The sequence below is a fragment of the Heterocephalus glaber genome, unplaced genomic scaffold, assembly GCF_053883595.1.
Source record: "Heterocephalus glaber isolate CG9 unplaced genomic scaffold, H.glaber_assembly_v1.0 deba00001757, whole genome shotgun sequence".
NCBI lineage: Eukaryota > Metazoa > Chordata > Mammalia > Rodentia > Bathyergidae > Heterocephalus > Heterocephalus glaber.
In genome coordinates, this window is record NW_028258454.1 from 1,283,592 (window position 1) to 1,301,672 (window position 18,081).

At 43.0% G+C, this 18,081-nt stretch overlaps 1 protein-coding gene and 1 pseudogene across 2 annotated transcripts in view; one reads left to right on the forward strand and one right to left on the reverse strand.

Annotated features, from left to right (window-relative positions):
• Positions 1-16,154, reverse strand: part of Jmy (junction mediating and regulatory protein, p53 cofactor) — a 111,181-nt gene extending 95,027 nt beyond the window's left edge. For both annotated transcript variants that reach the window (XM_021248539.2, XM_004870224.4), the window contains exon 1: positions 15,060-16,154. In XM_021248539.2, coding sequence (XP_021104198.2) covers positions 15,060-15,845 — 786 coding nt within the window. In that variant the 5' untranslated portion in view covers positions 15,846-16,154. The remainder of the gene's footprint in view (positions 1-15,059) is intronic.
• On the forward strand, positions 62-1,311 carry LOC101723962 (galectin-8 pseudogene; annotated as a pseudogene).
• Positions 16,155-18,081: the final 1,927 nt, after the last annotated feature.

An 18,081-nucleotide genomic window follows, 5' to 3' on the forward strand; every position in this document is an offset into this window, starting at 1 on the left:
CGACACTTGCCTCAAAAGCACAAGGTCCTGAGTTTGATCTCTGGTACCAAAAAAAAAAAGTTCCAGGCTGCCCGGGCAACTAGTGAGACCCTCTCTCAGAATAAAATAAAAAGGGCTGGGTTCAATCCCAGTAATAAAAAAAACAAACAAAAAAACCCTTATAGTCATCTGCCACAGACAGTCTTTCAGTCAGTTATAGGCCATATATGAGGGTGATCCCTTGAGATTATAAGATTGCTGGAGCGCCTACGATCTCAGTCCAGGGCAAATAATCTGGATAACCTTTAAATGGAACATAGTTAAAATCTTACTGAAAAGAGATTCCAATCAACAAAATCTACACTAAATTGGAAAAGAATTATGCTATCCTTAAACAACCTTCAAAATGTCATCCATAACCCGACCATCCCCTATGTTGGCACCATTTCTGAGCAGTTGGAACCTGGATTCTTGATTGTCATCAATGGCCACATTCCTAGTCATGCTGAGCGATTCCAGGTGGACCTGCAGTGTGGCAGCAGCATGAAGCCCCGGGCCGATGTGGCCTTTCACTTCAACCCCCACTTCAAGTGGGCCAACTACATTGTCTGCAACACTCTTGACAAATGAAAGGTGGGGATGGGAAGAGATTACCTATGACATGCCCTTCCAAAAGGAAAAATCTTTTGAAATCGTGATCACGGTGCTGAAGGACAAATTCCAGGTGGCTGTGAATGGAAAACATACTCTGCTCTATGCCCACAGGATTAAGCTAGAGGAAATAAGACACACTGGGCATTTATGACCACGTGAATGTTCACTCAGTTGGCTTTAGATTCAGCTCAGATTTACAAAGTACCCAAGCATCTACTCTAGGACTGACAAACATAAATAGAGAAAATGTACAAAAGTCTGGCATTTCAGTTTACCCTGCCCTTCGAAGCAAAGCTGAATTCCCCCATGGGCCCTGGACGAACTGTTGTCATTAAAGGAGAAGTGAATACGAAGGCCAAAAGCTTTAACATTGATCTAATAGCAGGAAAATGAAAGGATATTGCTCTACACTTGAACCCACGCCTGAATATTAAAGCATTTGTAAGAAATTCTTTTCTTAATGATGCCTGGGGAGAAGAAGAGAGAAATATTACCTTCTTCCCATTCAGTCCTGGGATGTACTTTGAGATGGTAATTTATTGTGATGCTAGAGATTTCAAGGTTGCAATCAATGGAGCACACAGCCTGGAGTACAAGCACAGATTTTTGGACCTGGGCAGCACCGACACAGTGGCCATCAATGGTGATATCCACTTACTGCAAGTAAGGAACTGGTAACCACCAGGAGTGCCACAAACCCAAATACAGAATGGCTGTGTGATCCTGGCTGTGTCAAAGCACACCTCACTGTTCCTGCCTTGTTTAAATTGCACTTCAGTAGCATTAAGTCCCACTGTTGTCCCACTGCCCTGAGAGGGGAATCTGAGGCGACGGCTTTCTCCCCATATAGCCTCTTTTAGAACCACACTCAAGAAGTATTTATTTATTAAGTGCCTACTGTAACACAGCCACTAACTGGCATTGAGCACATTTTCATCAGCAGTGATAGTAGATGCACACACATGGTGGTTCGGAGCCAGTGTCCCCTCTTCTCTGGGGCTTGGACTTTGGTGTTCTGCCCGTGTACACTGCCTGCCTTGTTGGGTCCATTGGATTAAGGGTCATGCAGCTATTCAGTCACATAAAATACTAATTTCCAGAAGACACTACTCCTTCCCCAGAGACTCCTTTCACAATGAGCATCTACGGTATCCCAGTCAAGAGGACTGTTGTCAACTTTCATTTGCCAGTGAATCTGTAGCACAATAAACATACTGCTCTCCTTGCTATAAGCTTTACCAAATAATTATCATGAATATGACACCTGAGCTCAGCAGAAAAGTTAAGGCCAAAAGCAAACACCCCCACCCCCAAAACCAACCAACCAACCAAAAAACAACCCCAAAGCAAACAATAAACCCATCATGTTGGAAAAAAAAAAAAAACTGTAAGATTGCTGAAAAACTCCTATTGCCTCATGAAGTCATAGCAAAAATGTAAAATAATGCAACACATCAGTACTCTTTGTGATGATGCTGGTGCAAAGAAACCTACTGTGCTGCCAGCTGTCTAAAAGTACAACACTCCAATATGTACAGTACATACTAGATAACAGGTTTACATATTGCTATACTATACTGCACTTTCTCTGATTAGTTCACAGTGTGCTCCTTCTACTTATTAAAATAACAAAAGGTAACTGTGAAACAGCCTCATATAAGTCCTAAAGCAATATTCCAGAAGAAGACACTTATTATAGGGTATGATTGCTCCATCCATGTTATTCCTTCTTAAGAGCCTCTGTGGGACAAAATATAGCTGAGGAAAACAATGACTGTGATGATCCTGATCCTGTGTAGCCCCAAGCTAATGTGTGTGTTATATCTTAGCTTTAACAACAACAAAGAAAAATTTAAAATCTTGAAGCCAAGCATGGTGGTTCACACTTGTAAATTCCAGCGCTCAGGGAAATTAGGCAGCAGGAAGACTGCCAAGTTAGAGCCTCACCCAGGCACATTAGCAAACACTACCTCAAAATAAAAAATTTAAAAAGGGCCAGGGAATGTAACTCAGTTCAAAGACCCTGGGTTCAATCCCTAGTAATGCAAAAAAGAAAAACACGTACGGCTGGGGTTGTAGTTCAATGTCAGAGAACTTTCCAAGCATGCTCAAGGCCCTGGGTTTAATCCCCAGTATTGGAGGGGGAAAAAAAAAATCTAAAGGGCAGTGGTGCGGGGGGCCTTAAACACAATTTTTATGTATATAAAATTTTTAAAACTCAGGACTCAAAGAAAAAGGTAGTGCATCCCAGAAATGGTGCAGCCCCATAATTTCAGCTATTTAGGAGGAGAGCAAGAGAATCCCAAGTTCAAGGCAAGCCTGGGTGACATAGTGAGAGACCTTGTCTCAAGATCAAAAAATATATTACTAAACAAATAAAAACAAAAAGGACTGGGGCTGTAGCTTAGTGATGAAGGCCCCAAATTCAATCCCCATTATAACACATGCACATGATTCAACTCCAAAAAATTCCAGGGAACCAGGACTTTATAACATATTGTTTACAAAAGCAAGCATCATGGCTGGCTTTACTGTGAGCTGGCACATAATTGTGTTTCAGTAAAATAATACTACTCATTCCCATGAAATTTTCCAGCTTAAATACTGCTACTGTAAATTAATTCATACACTATCTCTATTAACTCTTCATTAACCTTCTATGTCATAACCTTTCATTTTCCCTTAGCAATCCCAATACCAAAATCCATTCAATTAACAGAAAAACAAAACAAAAAAACAGGATTTCCAAACTAAAAATAAAACAGGAGAAGTTAGAGCCAGGTGTGGTGGTGCACCCCTATAATCACAGCACTCGGGAGGCTGAGGCAGGAGGATCACCATGAGTTCAAGGCCAGCCTGGAATACACAGTGAGTTCAAGGCTAGCCTGAACCATATAACCAGGGCCGGAGATTTAGCTCAGTGGTGCTACCACCTGCCTTGCAAGCGCAAGGTCCCAAGTTCAATACTTGGTACTGAAGGAAAAAAATATATATGATGAGACCATCTCAAAAACAAAAAAACAAAAAAGAAAACACAAAAAAACCCAGGAAAAGTTAACACCTTTATTCTCCCTCTCCCCTTTATGGCCTAGCCAGTAAAGAATGTTTACAATTAAGAAGGGAAGCCAGGCATGGTGGCACACACCTTTTAACGCCAGCACCTGGGAGACTGAAGCACAAGGATCGCAAGTTAGACACTAGCCTGGACTACATAGTGAGACCCTGTCTCAAAAAACCAAACCAAACAAAACAAAACAAAAAGAAGGGAAGCACAGTATAAGATTGTACTCAGTGCTATGGAGTAATTATTTAAATGGGCATAACTGATAGCAGGAAGGAGGTAGATTTTAGACATCAGTTTAGAATATACCAAATCCCTAAATTCTCCTGGAGAAGGGGAGAGATCAGCCAATGCTAATATGAAAAGATAAATCCCCTTCAAATGGCACAACCCAAGACATCTTTTCAGAATTACCACAGCAGCTTTACCAAGCTGATAGAGAATAGAGCTTAGAATACTCAATCTGTATGATGAGTTCATCCTGTGGTTAAAGAAAATTTCACATATATTGTCTGCAGTGGTGGGGGCCAAACCCAGAGCTTCAGTCATGCTAGGCACAAAGAATTATATTCTTAAAAATGAGTTTTACATATAGGAAAGGAATATGCATTCTGATTCAGAGCTTTATGAATCACATAAGGAGGCACAAATTCAAAGTAGCCTTTGGAATTACAATAATCTCTAAACCCAGACAAAATAGACAATTACAATATATGTACATGATCAAAGCTTTCCAAAAGCCACAGTCATCAGCCAAGTACTTTTACTGGTAGACACTGACCACAGATATTTCAATTTAACAGCAATTGACAGAGTCATATAGATAATACTCTTCTATGATACGTCTATTCCATCAGGCCTATTTTAGAAAACTTTACTACAGTCTGAAAAGTCTACTACATGAAATTATAATCATACATAGTTTAAAATTCAAGGACAAGCTAGGCATGCACATCCCTAATCCCAGGGCTAAGCCCTCAAAAGGCTGAAGCAGGATCACAAGTTCAAGGCCATCCTGGGCTCCATTAGTGAGTTCAACACCAGCCTGGCCTGCATAGTAAGATTCTGTCTCAAAACAAAACAAAACAAAACAACCCAAAATTTTTTTAAAAATTTAAAACAAAATAACCTCAAGGATAAGCATAGAAAGGTAATTCTCCACATGTAAGAAAACATTTCAGGGCCTGGGGGCCTAGGTCAAGGATACAGCACTTGCCTACCACGCATGAGCTCCAGCAACACAAAAACAGAACCAAAAAAACCTTCAAATCTTATTGCGGGCTGGGGATTTAGCTCAGTGGTTTCAACGCCTGCCTCACAAGCAAAAGGTCCCAAGTTCGATCCCCGGTACCAAAAAAAAAAAAAAAAAGGAAAAGTTTATTGGTTCTAAGCTTATAGGTGAACAAATACTTACTTCTAAGCTTATTGGTGAACAAATACTTCTTGGGCCCTGTGTGTGCTATTTTAGTTACTATCTTACAAGAACCCTGAAAAGTCAAATCAGCTTCACTATCTCCATCAAAAACTAAAAGCACCAAGAACCATTAGTCTTCAATGCCTATGCCTCTAACTTATGCAAATTAATTTTTCCACCATCAACAACTGAGGGTACTGGGCAGATTCAGAGAGCAGATGCCTGCCTGTCAAAGTTAAAAGAGCCACAGGAAAAGACTCCTTAGTAACAAAACAAAACAAAACAAAACAAAATAAAATAAAAAATACAATTTAACAATCAAGGCTGCCAGGCATGGTGGTGCACACTTGTAATCCCAGCACTTGGGATACTGAGACAGGAGGATTGACCCAAATTCAAGGCCAGCCTGAACTACATAGTGAGACTGTCTCAAAAGACCAAAAAAAAAAAGAAAAAAAAAAAGAGAAAAAAAAAAATACATATACATACACACACACACACACATATATTTAACCATCAAGGAACTGCCCATCCTTGTACTTCCAAGGCAATAATACAGTATTTTATAGCCAACCAAAGGGCCAAATAAAAACAAAAGAGAACAAGCCAAGTTTGACGGCACACGCTTGTGATCCCAGCACTCAGGAGGCTGACAGAGGAGCACTGAGAATTCAAGGCCAGCCTGGGCTACCCAACAGAGAACAGGAACAGACTAATTAATTACTTAAAGTTATATAAGTGATGGCAGCTAATTTCAAATAAATAATTGTTTTGTGGTGGTACTGGTGAATGAAACAAGGGCCTTCAAAGACTTTTTAAATTTATTAGACAGGGTCTCATCAGGCTGGGCTTGAATTTACGTTCCTGCCTCAGTTTCTCAGAATGCAGAATGTTGGGATTATAGGCATGTGTGCAACACCATGCCCACCTCAGCTGCTATGTTTGAAAATCACTCCTCTCACCTATCTGCCCTCTCCCAACACACACACACACACCAATAATCACAATATAAAAGTGTTTGTTCAAGTTGACCTGTTTTAGCAAGGAAGAAATATGGCCAGATTTGATGTCTGAAATACCTGGTGGACTGGACATCATGTGATGTTAAACCACCACATAAATTAGTTATCAGGAAGGCCACCACCCTGCCATTAGCCTCCATGTTTCCACTTTACTGAAGTGCTAACCTAAAAGCATACATTCACCTTTTTTCCTACACTTACTCTTTTGTCAGAGATATTGAAAAATGGCCAAACATTCACTTGGACAAAAGAATGAAGAAAATAATTAGCATCAAAATCATTATCTTAGTAGCTTCCAACATAAACCTTTCATCATTAGTTAATAATCTTAAAAAATTCACTTTGCTTTATTACTGCTTCACAGTCACAGCAGTTTGCCCTGTTTTCATCGGGCTATATGATCAGACAAGGGGTCAAGCTACAATACCTAGGTCCTACAAGGCTGCAACTCCCTCACTCCTCAACATGTAATGCCCTGACTTTTTTTTTTTTTTGGTACTGGGGATCGAACTCGGGTCCTTGTGCTTGCAGGGCAGGCGGTGGAACCACTGAGCTAAACCCCTGGCCCCCTGCCCTGACTTTTGATGTCTCTAGACAAAAGTTGTCAGATAGGACAGCTCTCTGCATTGTAACCAGTGTGTCACACCCTGAGCCTGCTTCTACTACTTGTTTATACCTAATCATGGGTCATGGCTTGTTTGCCCAGTGCAACAGCATCCTAGGCCTTCTACAATTGTCACAGAAATGGGGGGGGGGTATATATCATGTACAGGTGCAAATTCCTTACTATGAATGCTATTAGGTATCATATAAAATGTACAAATAAATGTTTCTCTAAACAAAATAAAATTCTGTCATAGAGACAGGAAATTAGGGCTGGTGCAAAACCAAGCAGAGGACACTAAATTTGGCAACAAGCTAAGTGGGTTTTCAATAGGACAAGCATACCAATGCCTTCTCTACAAGAGGGAGAAGCTAGTCTAGATAAACAACTCCAGACACAACAGATCCCTCTCCTTTATCCTCAAGGCTTGCTCTTACCCTGAATTGTGTACTTCTTTGCCACCTTCAATAAATGCACATCCCAATTACCTTTTCTATATGTCTTGTCCAATTCTCTGTTCAGGATACGAAGAACCTGGAAAAAATACCCCGGGGCACCCATCAACTGCTAACAATACCTTAGATGTATATACAGTAGTTGTAGTTTCAACAGGGCACCAGACCTGCAAAACTAATCTTAGATTTCTAAGGAAATCAAGAAAGTCAGAATTGGGAAAAGGATTAGTTGGCAAATAGTGCTCTAACAGCACCTTGTTGTTTCTGTTAAATAACCTCCAAAGTTAGGAGCTGTTTCTGGCAGTGCTTTTTTTTGTTAGAGGTATGAGGATTAAACTCTATCACTGAGCCACAACCTCAGGGTTTCGCTAAATTGCCCAGCATAGCCTCAAACTTGCAATCCACCTACCTCAGCCTCTAGGGTAGCTGGGACTACAAGTGCCAACATGCCCAGCCTCGCTGAGTCATTTGAAAATATAAAATGTGACCAACAGCCAGGAGTATCACTCAGCAGTAGTGTTTGCCTAACATACAGTATACCAAGCCTAGGACAGGTTCCTAGCCACCACTAAAGAGAAGGAGGACCACCAACAAACTGACTGGGCACTCTAATAAAAACCTATCCTTCCATCTCCAGAAAACCTCTTTCTTCTAAAACACAACATGCAGACTGCTCCCCACCTTGTCATTAATGTGAAATGAGTTACCTAAAAGTAATTTTTCTAGGGCTGGGGATTTAGCTCAGTGGTTTCGCTGCCTGCTGAGCAAGCCCAAGGACCCGAGTTCATCCCCAGTACCAAAAAAAAAAAATAATAATTTTTCTAGGGCCAGGGATTTAGCTCAGTGGTGCTGCCACCTGCCCCGCAAGTGCAAGGACCTGAGTTCGATACCCGATACAAAAAAAAAGTGCAAAAGTAATTTTTCTTTCCTTTTCCCCAATGCTGGGGGTCAAGCCCAGGACTTCTCATACCAAGCAAGTGCTCTACCATCAAGCTATACCCCTACTTGACTTGAAATAGAGACTGACATGTCTTCTAATGTCTTCAAAGGAAAGAATAATAGGCCTCTGGATCCTCTGCATTAAGACACTCAACAGGTGGCAAGGCCTGACAGAAAAGGAACAAATCGGAATTAAGACAAATCTAGGCTTGACTGAGTTTGGTCACTATATCCTCTTGACATCTCAACTTCTGCTTCAGTAAAACAGGCATCAAACACCCATTTGTGCTGGAGATGTAGCTCAGTGGTAGTGTTTAACTGACATGTCTGAGGCCCTGGGATCCTTTCCCAGCAGGGCAACACACACACACAGAACCACCAAGTTTCTATAGGACACACACCTGTGATCCCAGCATGAGGAGGCTGAGGAAGTGCCAAGGCAAGCCTGGGCTACACAGCCAGACCCTATTGCAAACAAACAACAAAACAAAACAGCTTGTCTACTTATCTTGGAAGACAGTGGTGAAGATAAACAAAGGTAACATGAAGAGACCAATACCTAAGGGGTGCCAATAAATACAAGTTAAAACCTCCAAAAGAAGGGTTGAATGAAAAACTCTAGAGAATCCTAATTATATGAAATAGAAAAATAATATTTTCACAAAGGCTCTTTTGTAAATGCCAGGCACTTTGCTAGGTACTTTTTCATGGTCTTACTTAATTCTTAAGATAAAAGCCTTTTTTGGCCAGGCATGGTGACACAGGCCTGTAACCCCAGAACTCAGGAGGCTGAAGCAGGAGAATCACTTCAAGTTCAAGGCCAACCTAGACTGCTACATAGTGAGACCTTGTCTCAAAAAAAAAAAAAAAAGATGAAAGTCTTCTGGTATTTTTGCTATTTTCTTTTTGGTACTGGTGATCGAACTCAGCACCTTGCGCTTTCGAGGCAGGCTCCGGAACCACTGAGCTAAATCCCCAGCCATCATTTTCCTATTTTAAAAAGATTAAATAACTGAGCAGATTATCAGAAATGAATCTTCAAATCCAGGTCTTTCTGATTTCAAATGCTTGGGTAACGTGTACAGCATGCCTTTTTGAAAGCACACACTACTCTGAAACAGTGGTTTAAAAGGGAAAGAAAATGGAATTGAACACATTTTTGTAAACATAATTAATTCCAAAGTAGTACTGACCTACCACCATTATTAAAATTTACTCTCTAAAGTACCATAACTAATCATTTCAAGAATAGCTGTCCTTATACATAAACCATTATTTACAAAATCCAAGTCAACAGAGGTAAGCCTCAAAGGTAAGCCTCAGTATGGAACATCTATGCACACATACTGTGATGTAAACCTTGCTCTAACCAATAACCAAGGCCTACTTACAATCCCAGCATTCAGAAGGCTTAGGCCACAGGACTCCTGTGAGTTCAAGGCCAACCTGGGCTACTAAGTGAATTCAAAGCCAGTCTGAACTACATAGTGAGGCCCTGTTTTCCTGTCTCAAAAACAAAACCAAAAATAAATAAAAAATAAAGAGGCTCTGATGGCACTTGCATTCATTCATACAGGATCAAGTGCCTGCTTCATAAATGGCACTTCCTACATTAAACCCTCATAAAAGTCCAAGGCAAACCTGCCAGTAACAAATTTCAGATTTCCTTTGAGGCTTTCAGTAATATATAACCTTACAATTCTTCTATTACCTAAATATAATTTGTTGATATTATTAAGTCCTTACAAGATTAAATAATTCTCAGCGAGTTGAGCGAAGCTGTGAATCTTTTACTTTTGTAGTACTGGTGACTGAACCCAGGATTTTGGCACTGAACTACATCCTACTTCTTTTATTTTGCATTTTGACACAGGGTCTCGATAATTTGCCCAGGCTGGGCCTGAATTATCGATCCTCCTGCCTCAGCCTCTCAGAGTGCTGGAATTATAGGCATGTGCCATGTACTACCATGCCCGGACAGTGAAGTATTAACACAAACTTTAAGAAGAAAAAAATATGGGAGTAATTTTATGATTTCACATTAAATCTTAAGTATATTACAAAAATTAAACACTAACAGAGGTCCTATAACCTCACAAAGATAATTCACAATGGCAATTTTAAAACTTTTTTTTTTTGGTATCGGGGATCGAAGTCAGGTCTTTGCACTTGTGAGGCAGGCAGCGGAACCACTGAGCTAAATCCCCGGCCTTAAAACTCTTTTTTGAGAAACATCTTTAAAAGCTTGATGAAAGCCTTTTTCTCTAAATATGCCCACATATAAAACTTTGCATGCTACTTAAGGAACCCCATGAAAACCCAACCATAGCCTTTCTTACAAGGAACTCACCACCCTGAAAAAGGCCACTTTAATTTAAAGTTATTGGCCAGGTGTGGTGTAGCATGCCTGTAATCCCAGCACTTGGGAGGCTAGGCAGAAGGACTGCTTCGAGTTCGTCCAAGGCCAGCCTGGACTACATAGTGAGACCTTGTCGCAAAAAATAAATAAATAAAGTTAGTAACAATTACAGGAGATTTTCTCCTACTTTTTAAAGCAGGATTCCCTTGAAGAATTTACATTTATCAATTTGTAAAAACTGTATTTAAGAACAACTATACCTTAAAAGTATACATCTTGGGCTGGGAATGTAGTTCAGTGGTAAAGCACTTGGCTGAGTAAATATGAGGCCCTGGGTTCAATCCCCAGCACTACAAAAATAAATAAAACATCTTCCATACCCTTTAAACTCTTGTTGTAGAAAAACAAAACAAAAAACCTCTGGTGTTCTTTATATATACTAATATTAAAGAGAGCTTGTAAAATGTGTGGTTCTGAACTAGGAGTGATAAAGAGAATTCCAAGATACTGTCAAGGCCAATGACCTTAACAATCTAGTTGTACAGTCAGTTTTATTTTTTAATTCTTTCAACAATTATTGACCACTTTTGGGGAAAAAAAAAAAACCCAACCCCCATAGGTCTGAATTCCATAGATAAAGGAATCCTATAGAACAAAAGACTAAAAAATAGAACCACAGAAATTTTTTTTAAAAATGATCACAGGACTAAATTTTTCTTTTCTTTGAGACAGGGTCTCACTATGTAGCCCAGGCTGTCCTCAAACTCACTGAGATCCTCCTGCCTCAGGCTCCCTAGTGCTGGGATTACAGCCATGTGCCACCACGCCCAGCTAAATTTTCTAATATTATCTGTTAAAATGTCTTTGATTACCAGATATATCTAGATTGACAAGCTGTTGTATGAGGCACAAGGATCTCAAATTCAAACCTATCCTGATACTCCAAGACCTTTCAGCTGGGCATGGTGGTGCATGCCTGTGATCCCAGAGCTTGGGAGGCTGAGTCAAGAGGATCACCAGAAGTTCAAAGCCAGCCTGAACTACATAGTGAGACCTTGTCTCAAAAAGAAAGATCCTGTTTCAAAATAAAATTTTTAAAAGGAGGGAGGATCTGGGGGTGTAACTCAGCACTCTGTTCAAACTCCTAATGGCAGCAACATCCAAGGACCCCAGTTCCATCCCCAGCCCTGCAAAAACAGTTACTGGAAACTACTGAGACAACAAAAAATGTATGGAGCTAGAGAACACAAATACATGGTGGTTCCCTATGTGTGTCCATCTTCTTGCCTGCCCATAGAGGACACCATTCCTCATCACATCACACTTTCCACAGTCTCTCAACTTCTCATATCGTCTCCCAATACAGTACAAACAAGGGTAGGCAGGAAGATAGGCTCATAGTAAATTCAAGGCCAGCCTGGGCTCCACAGAGGCAAGCCTGAACTAGAGACCCTGTCGCTCAGTGGGAAGACACTGGGTTCAATCCCCACTACCACTAAACAGGACAGGGATTATAAGCAAACTTATCTGATGTCTTTGATGACTGTTTTTCAAATATTCAAGTCAATTATAATAAAAGACAAAAAAATATAATTTATTGTTTAACACATTTATAGTAAACATTGAGTTGTTTCCTAAATACAAAATACAATTTAAAATTTAACTTTTTTCTCTCAAAGAATATCGAATATGATCAAAAGAACTTTAATTAGGAAAGGTTATTGTTTCAAAAACTGTAAACTCCGGCTGGGGATTTAGTTCAGGTGGTTTTGCCACCTGCTGCGCAAGGTGCAAGGACCGAGTTTGATCCCCAGCACAAAAATAAATAAATAAATAAAAACTGTAAACTCCCCCTCCCGCTACGTGTGGTGGTGCACACCTCTACATAATCCTAGCTACTCTGCAGGCTGAGGCAAGAGGATCACAAGCTTCAGGCCAGCATGGGCAATTTAATGAGACTCTGTCTCAAAATTTAAAAATGGGCTGAGAATGTACCTCCGTGGTGCGGTACTTACCTAGCACATGCAAGACCCTGGGTTCAGTCCCTAGCGCGCGCGCGCACACACACACACACACACACACACACACACAAAACATATCTCCTTCATTAGCAAGCTCTATTTTTTGGCAGTTTTGTTATGTTTGTGATAATGGGGATTGAACCAGTATCTCACTTTTTTCCCCCGCTTTTGCCCCATTTGAATTGAAATACCAGAGACAGTCACTTTTTCTGGGTATCACTAAAGTTAAAAAAATAAAAGTTCTACTCATTAACGGATGAAAATATTGCTACTGTGTAAAAAGCTAGTTTCCATATATGTAATCTGTATTAAGTTAAAGAATCACTAATTTTGTTCCTGCAGTTTAAAATACTGCACAGTAACCAGGCATGGTGGTGAATGCTTGTAATCCCAGCACTCTGGAAGCAGAGGCAGGACTGGGAGTTCAAGGTCAACCTACACGGTGAGACCTTGGCTCAAAAATATAAACAAAGGAGGGCCAGGGATTTAGCTCAGTGGTTCCACTGCCTGCCTCTAAAGTGCAAGGTCATGAGTTCGATTCCCGTACAAAAAAATATATATATATATATACACATATATATATACACACATATATATACACACATATATATATACATATATATATACACACACACACATATATATATATATAAACAAAGGAAAGAACAGTCAATTTTCACAAAACACTATAAGGAATACCTGTGAATTCTGTCACATTCTTCCAAAAAGAATTTCAGAAAGACTCCAGAAGGAAATAAATGATGGTGTATGCCTGTAATCCCAACACTCTGGAAGGCTGAGGCAGAAGGATGGCAAATTCAAGCCAGCCTGGGCAATTTTGCAACTTGGCGTGACTGTCTCAAAAATTAAAAACGGTTGGGGTGTCGATGATGAGTATGAAAGCCCTGGGTTCAATCCCTACTGTAAAAAGGGGGCGGGGTTAAAAGAGATCCCTGGAACTCTAGGATCACTTTATGATGGGTAACATTTAGGATAAAGTACTGTAAACCAAAATATGGATAACAGAAGATATATAAGTATTTTGGTATTGCTAGGTGTGGTGGTACACACCTATAATCCCAGCACTAGAGAGGCTGAGGCCAGAGGATTTTCAAAGCCAGCCTAGGGCTGGTGCTCACCTGCCTCACAAGCACAAGGTTCTGAGGTTCGATCCCTGGTACCAAAAAAAAGGAAAAGAACAGAAGAGAACAACCAAAACAAGCCAGGTGGAACTATATAGTGAGACCCTGTCTCATAAAAAAGTATTATGTATAGCCAGGTGTGGTATTACACACCTGTAATCCCATCTACTCTGGAGACTGCTGAAAGATCTCCAGCTCAAGGCAAGCCTGGGCAACTCTAGGAGAACCTGTCTCAAAAATTAAATTTTATATATATTTATATACTTAATATATTTGTATATATAGAGAGAGAGAGACAAAGTTTTTATGCTCCTTTCACTCTTACACCAAGTACAAAAGTAAAATGCGCATTCCTGCCCTAGACGTTTTTCTCCTTAAAACTTGAAGGACTGAAACCTGAAATGGATGCACAGACTTGAGATATCCTAAAAGTACATGTGCATCCAATTTTGAGTCCCTTCTTTTTCATTCGCAGAGACCACTCATTTAAAAATGAATTTAGGGGGCTGGGGATTTAGCTCAGTGGCACCGGGGCTGCAGGCAGCAAGGTCCTGAGTTCAATCCCCAGTACCGCACCCCCCCCACACACAAATGAATTTAGGGCCGAGCGTGGAGGTGCTCGCCAACTATCCCAGAACTCCAGAGGCTGAGACAGGAAGTTTGTACCCACCCTGGGGTACAAAGTGAGTTCAAAGCCAGGTTTGGTGGCTCACAACTGTGATCCCAGCACAGCTGGGCAACAGGGTCGCCACGAGTTCCAGGCCTCCCCGGGATACATAGCCAGTTTTAACTAGTGAGCGAAATCCTGGCTTAAAAAAACCAAAAACCAAAAACAAACCAACAACAAAGTGAGTTCAAGTGCACACTGAACTATACAGAGACCCTGCCTCCAAAAAAGGGATTTAAGAGCTGAAGCTCAGGAGTAAACCACCTGCTCAGCAGTCTCGTTGTTCTGGGTTCCACCTCCAGCAGTACCCATTCCCCAAATCCAAACTAAATAACAAGAATTTTAAATGTGCCCACGTTGCCAGAATGCATAAAGAAAATAAACACAATCAACCTGGCTCCATAAGGCAAACTATTTTGAGTCAATAAAAGCGACACCAGGCAATAAGAGTTGGTATCTCAGCGGTTACTGTGGAAAAACCTTCAGGGACAAGAGTAATGCTCATTTAGCCTACGTTTACAGGATATCTTTTCTTTTTCTTCCTTTTTTGAGCAATCTCGTTACCAATGCTAAGTAGTAAACAGAATGTACTTGCTGCACAGAACCTATTCTCATAGAGCAAGTAAAAAAACCACTGAAAAGAGAAAAGCCGAGACACGACCAGGAACCCAGCCCTCTGCCGCGCTTAGACTGCGGCAGGCAGAAGAACCGGAAGCCGTGCCGGCGCCGGTCTGGTCCTCACCTCTTGGATGCGCTTCCGGGCCCGCTGCAGCACCTCCTCGTAGCCCTTCTGGCGCAGCTCGCTGAGGCTCTCGTAGTACTCCTCCGGGTCATCGGGCTCGGTAAAGAGTACCTGGGACAGTATCTTCCAGCCGCAGGTGTCCAGGCCGTGGCCCAGGTAGACCTGCAGCTGGTAGCACAGCGCATCCACCTCCTGCTCCGTCATCTCGGGGGCGCCCCCGAACAGCACGGTCCACATGCCGGAGGGCTCCTCGGGGAACACGGGCAGGCAGGGTTCCAGCTGAGAGTTCACGGAGCACAGCTGCTGGTGTACGGCGCGAAGGTCCTGGAAGGAGAAAAGCCCGGCCCAGCTGCACTCCTCGCCCGGCGGCTCGGGCTCCGCGCCCGCGTCAAGTACCTCGATCTCCTCGGCGGCCGCCCCGCAGGCGCTCAGCACGCGCGCGGAGGCCGCCGGCCGGGCATCTCCAGGATCCGGGGCCCTGCGCGCCGGGCTGTCCCCGGGGCGGCCCGCCCCTCCGCCGGCCGCGCTCCTGCGGGGTCCCGGACTGACGACCGGCGTGGCGGGAGCCGAGGCCTCGGGCCGGGCCGGGCCTGACGCCCCCGCCTGCTCCCGGGAGCCGCTGCGCTGCCGCTGCGCCGTCCGGTTGTGGCAGGTGATGGCGAACTTGCCCTCAATCTCGTTCCAGGCCACGATAAAGACGAACTTGTGCTTCTCGCGTTCGTCGAACACATGGGGCCGTACGGCCACCCAGTCGGCCTCGAGCGTCTCCTCCAAAGCGAAGGCCATGGTGTCGCGCCGCCCCGTCAGCCGTGCCGGGCGCCCGCAGCCATCTTGGCCGCTCCCCCTCCCCACTCCGCCAAGTGGCGCGGCTCGGAGACAATGCGCGCGCCGCGGGGCCTCTCACTTCGCCCGCTTCCCGCCGAACCCGCCCGGAACAAGGCCAGTGCCTGCGCGGGCCAGTACTCTGCGCACTGGCCCTGAGGCCCTCCCAAGTTGAGCTGCCTAATACGCGGATACCGCCACTCCACTCTGAGCCTCAGCCTCGCTACAATGTTGCCATAGCCCGCTGACGTCGGCGCTCCACGAGGGACGTAAACACGGGCACGTGCCGCACGCCGGTGACGCACCCGCCGCTCCGCCCCACGCAAGCCCCGCCCTGGAGCCTCCGCCCCACGCAAGCCCCGCCCCCTGACGCCCCCGCCGGCTGTCTGCTGGGCCCTAGAACGCAGGTGTGAGTTCAGCGCAGGCGGCGGGCTCGGGGGAAGGAGGATCTTGGGCTGCTGGAACTCCAGACTCTCAGGGCACCTTCACCTGAGACCGTGTTCCCTTGGTCTCGAGCGACAGTGTCTGTGGGCAAACTGTGCTCAGATGTGCTGGGCTGTACACACAGTGGGTTCTCCTGGCGGCCTTGAGAAAACTAGAGAGAAAAGGATTCTGTGCCTACTCCAGCTGCCCCACCGAAGGAATCGTATGCAGCCAATATGCAACATAAAAATAGAGGTTGAATACCGAATAGTTTCTCTAGTGTGAGAAATTGAAAGTGTAAATAAGGATGAAAACGATTAAAATGAATAATTGATAATTTGAAATTAGAAAAGGCCCAAGGGTTAGGGGATGGTGGGAGGGGAAGGGGAAAGGGAAGAAGGGAAAGGAAAAATTATGAGAAAGAAAAAAAAATGGAATCAAACTCTGTGTAAATAGGGAAGGGTGGAGGGGGTAAAGAGTGCACGGGTAATGGGAGAAAAAATAAAAACTAAGATACATGATGTTCTGGTACAAACACTCAATGATAAATGTAAATGTATTTTATACCTAAAATGTACCAATAAATATATATATAAATAAATTTAAAAATAGAGGTTGAGAATAAGATTTAAAAAAAGAAGCTCAGTGGAACTCTAAAACAGCGAAATGAAAACTCAGCAATATCCTAGGAACACTACCGTTTATATTCCTGTTCTTCAGGGTTTTATTGCCTGAGTTTCGTCATTGTGTACTGTTTAGGGAACTTTGTCTGGAGGGATGTCACCGGGCTTCAGCCTGTTTCAAGTTCTGTTCAATTGTAGAGCTTCCAGGAAGTCAAATCAATCAAAACTCTGCTAGGCATGCTAAACTAGGATGAAACTTTTTTTTAAAGACAGGATCTCACTATAGTCCAGGCTGTCCTCGAACTCGCAGCTGTCCTCCTGCCTCAGCCTCCTCAGCTGTAATTCCAGCACTCAGGAGGCTGAGACGAGAGTATCACTGTGAGCTCAAGGCCAGCCTGAACTACACAGTGAGACCTGAACTACACAGTGAGACGCTGCCTCCAAAAAAAAAAAAAATGTGTAAAACTATTTAGATTAACCCTGCCTTTTCAGCCACAGTTAATATTGTTCTGACATCTGAATAAATAGGGAAAAATTTTAGCCCTGCCACTCAGCTGGGCATTTTAGGCCTATAGATCTGCTTTGACGCACCATGCCTTCTTCTGAAAAAGCGCTTTGGGCAGCATGAGCAAAAAAGCAAATGGACTTTGGTCAGTAGCCTTCTTACAGTTGTTTATATGAAACTACAATTTCTCAAAACTTATAACTGAACATGTGTCACTTTCAAATTCGAATCAGAGATATGCCTTTTAAAAGACAGAAAAGCTGAGTGTGGTTCCTGCCTGTAATCCCAGCACCCTGGAAGGCTGAGGCAGGAAGATCACAAGTTTCAGCCCAGCCTGGGCAATTTAACAACCTAGGGAGATCCTGTTTCAAAATTTAAAAATTTTAAAAGAAGCTACGGATACAGGTCAGTGCGAAGGCCCTGGGTTGAATCCCCAGTACCTGGGGGGGAAAAGGGGCGGGTGGGGGGGGGGGACTGGAAGAGAGAAAACTGACTGTAATTTGGAATTACCAGCCAAGCAAACAGCAGATTATAGAAAAAAATTACTTTCTTTTTTGTGAAAAAGTAACTGCTAAAAGTTTTTCTGACAAAAAGCATTGACCTAATCAATCACTAGCTCTCTTCAATACACATGTAAGTATGCACCCAG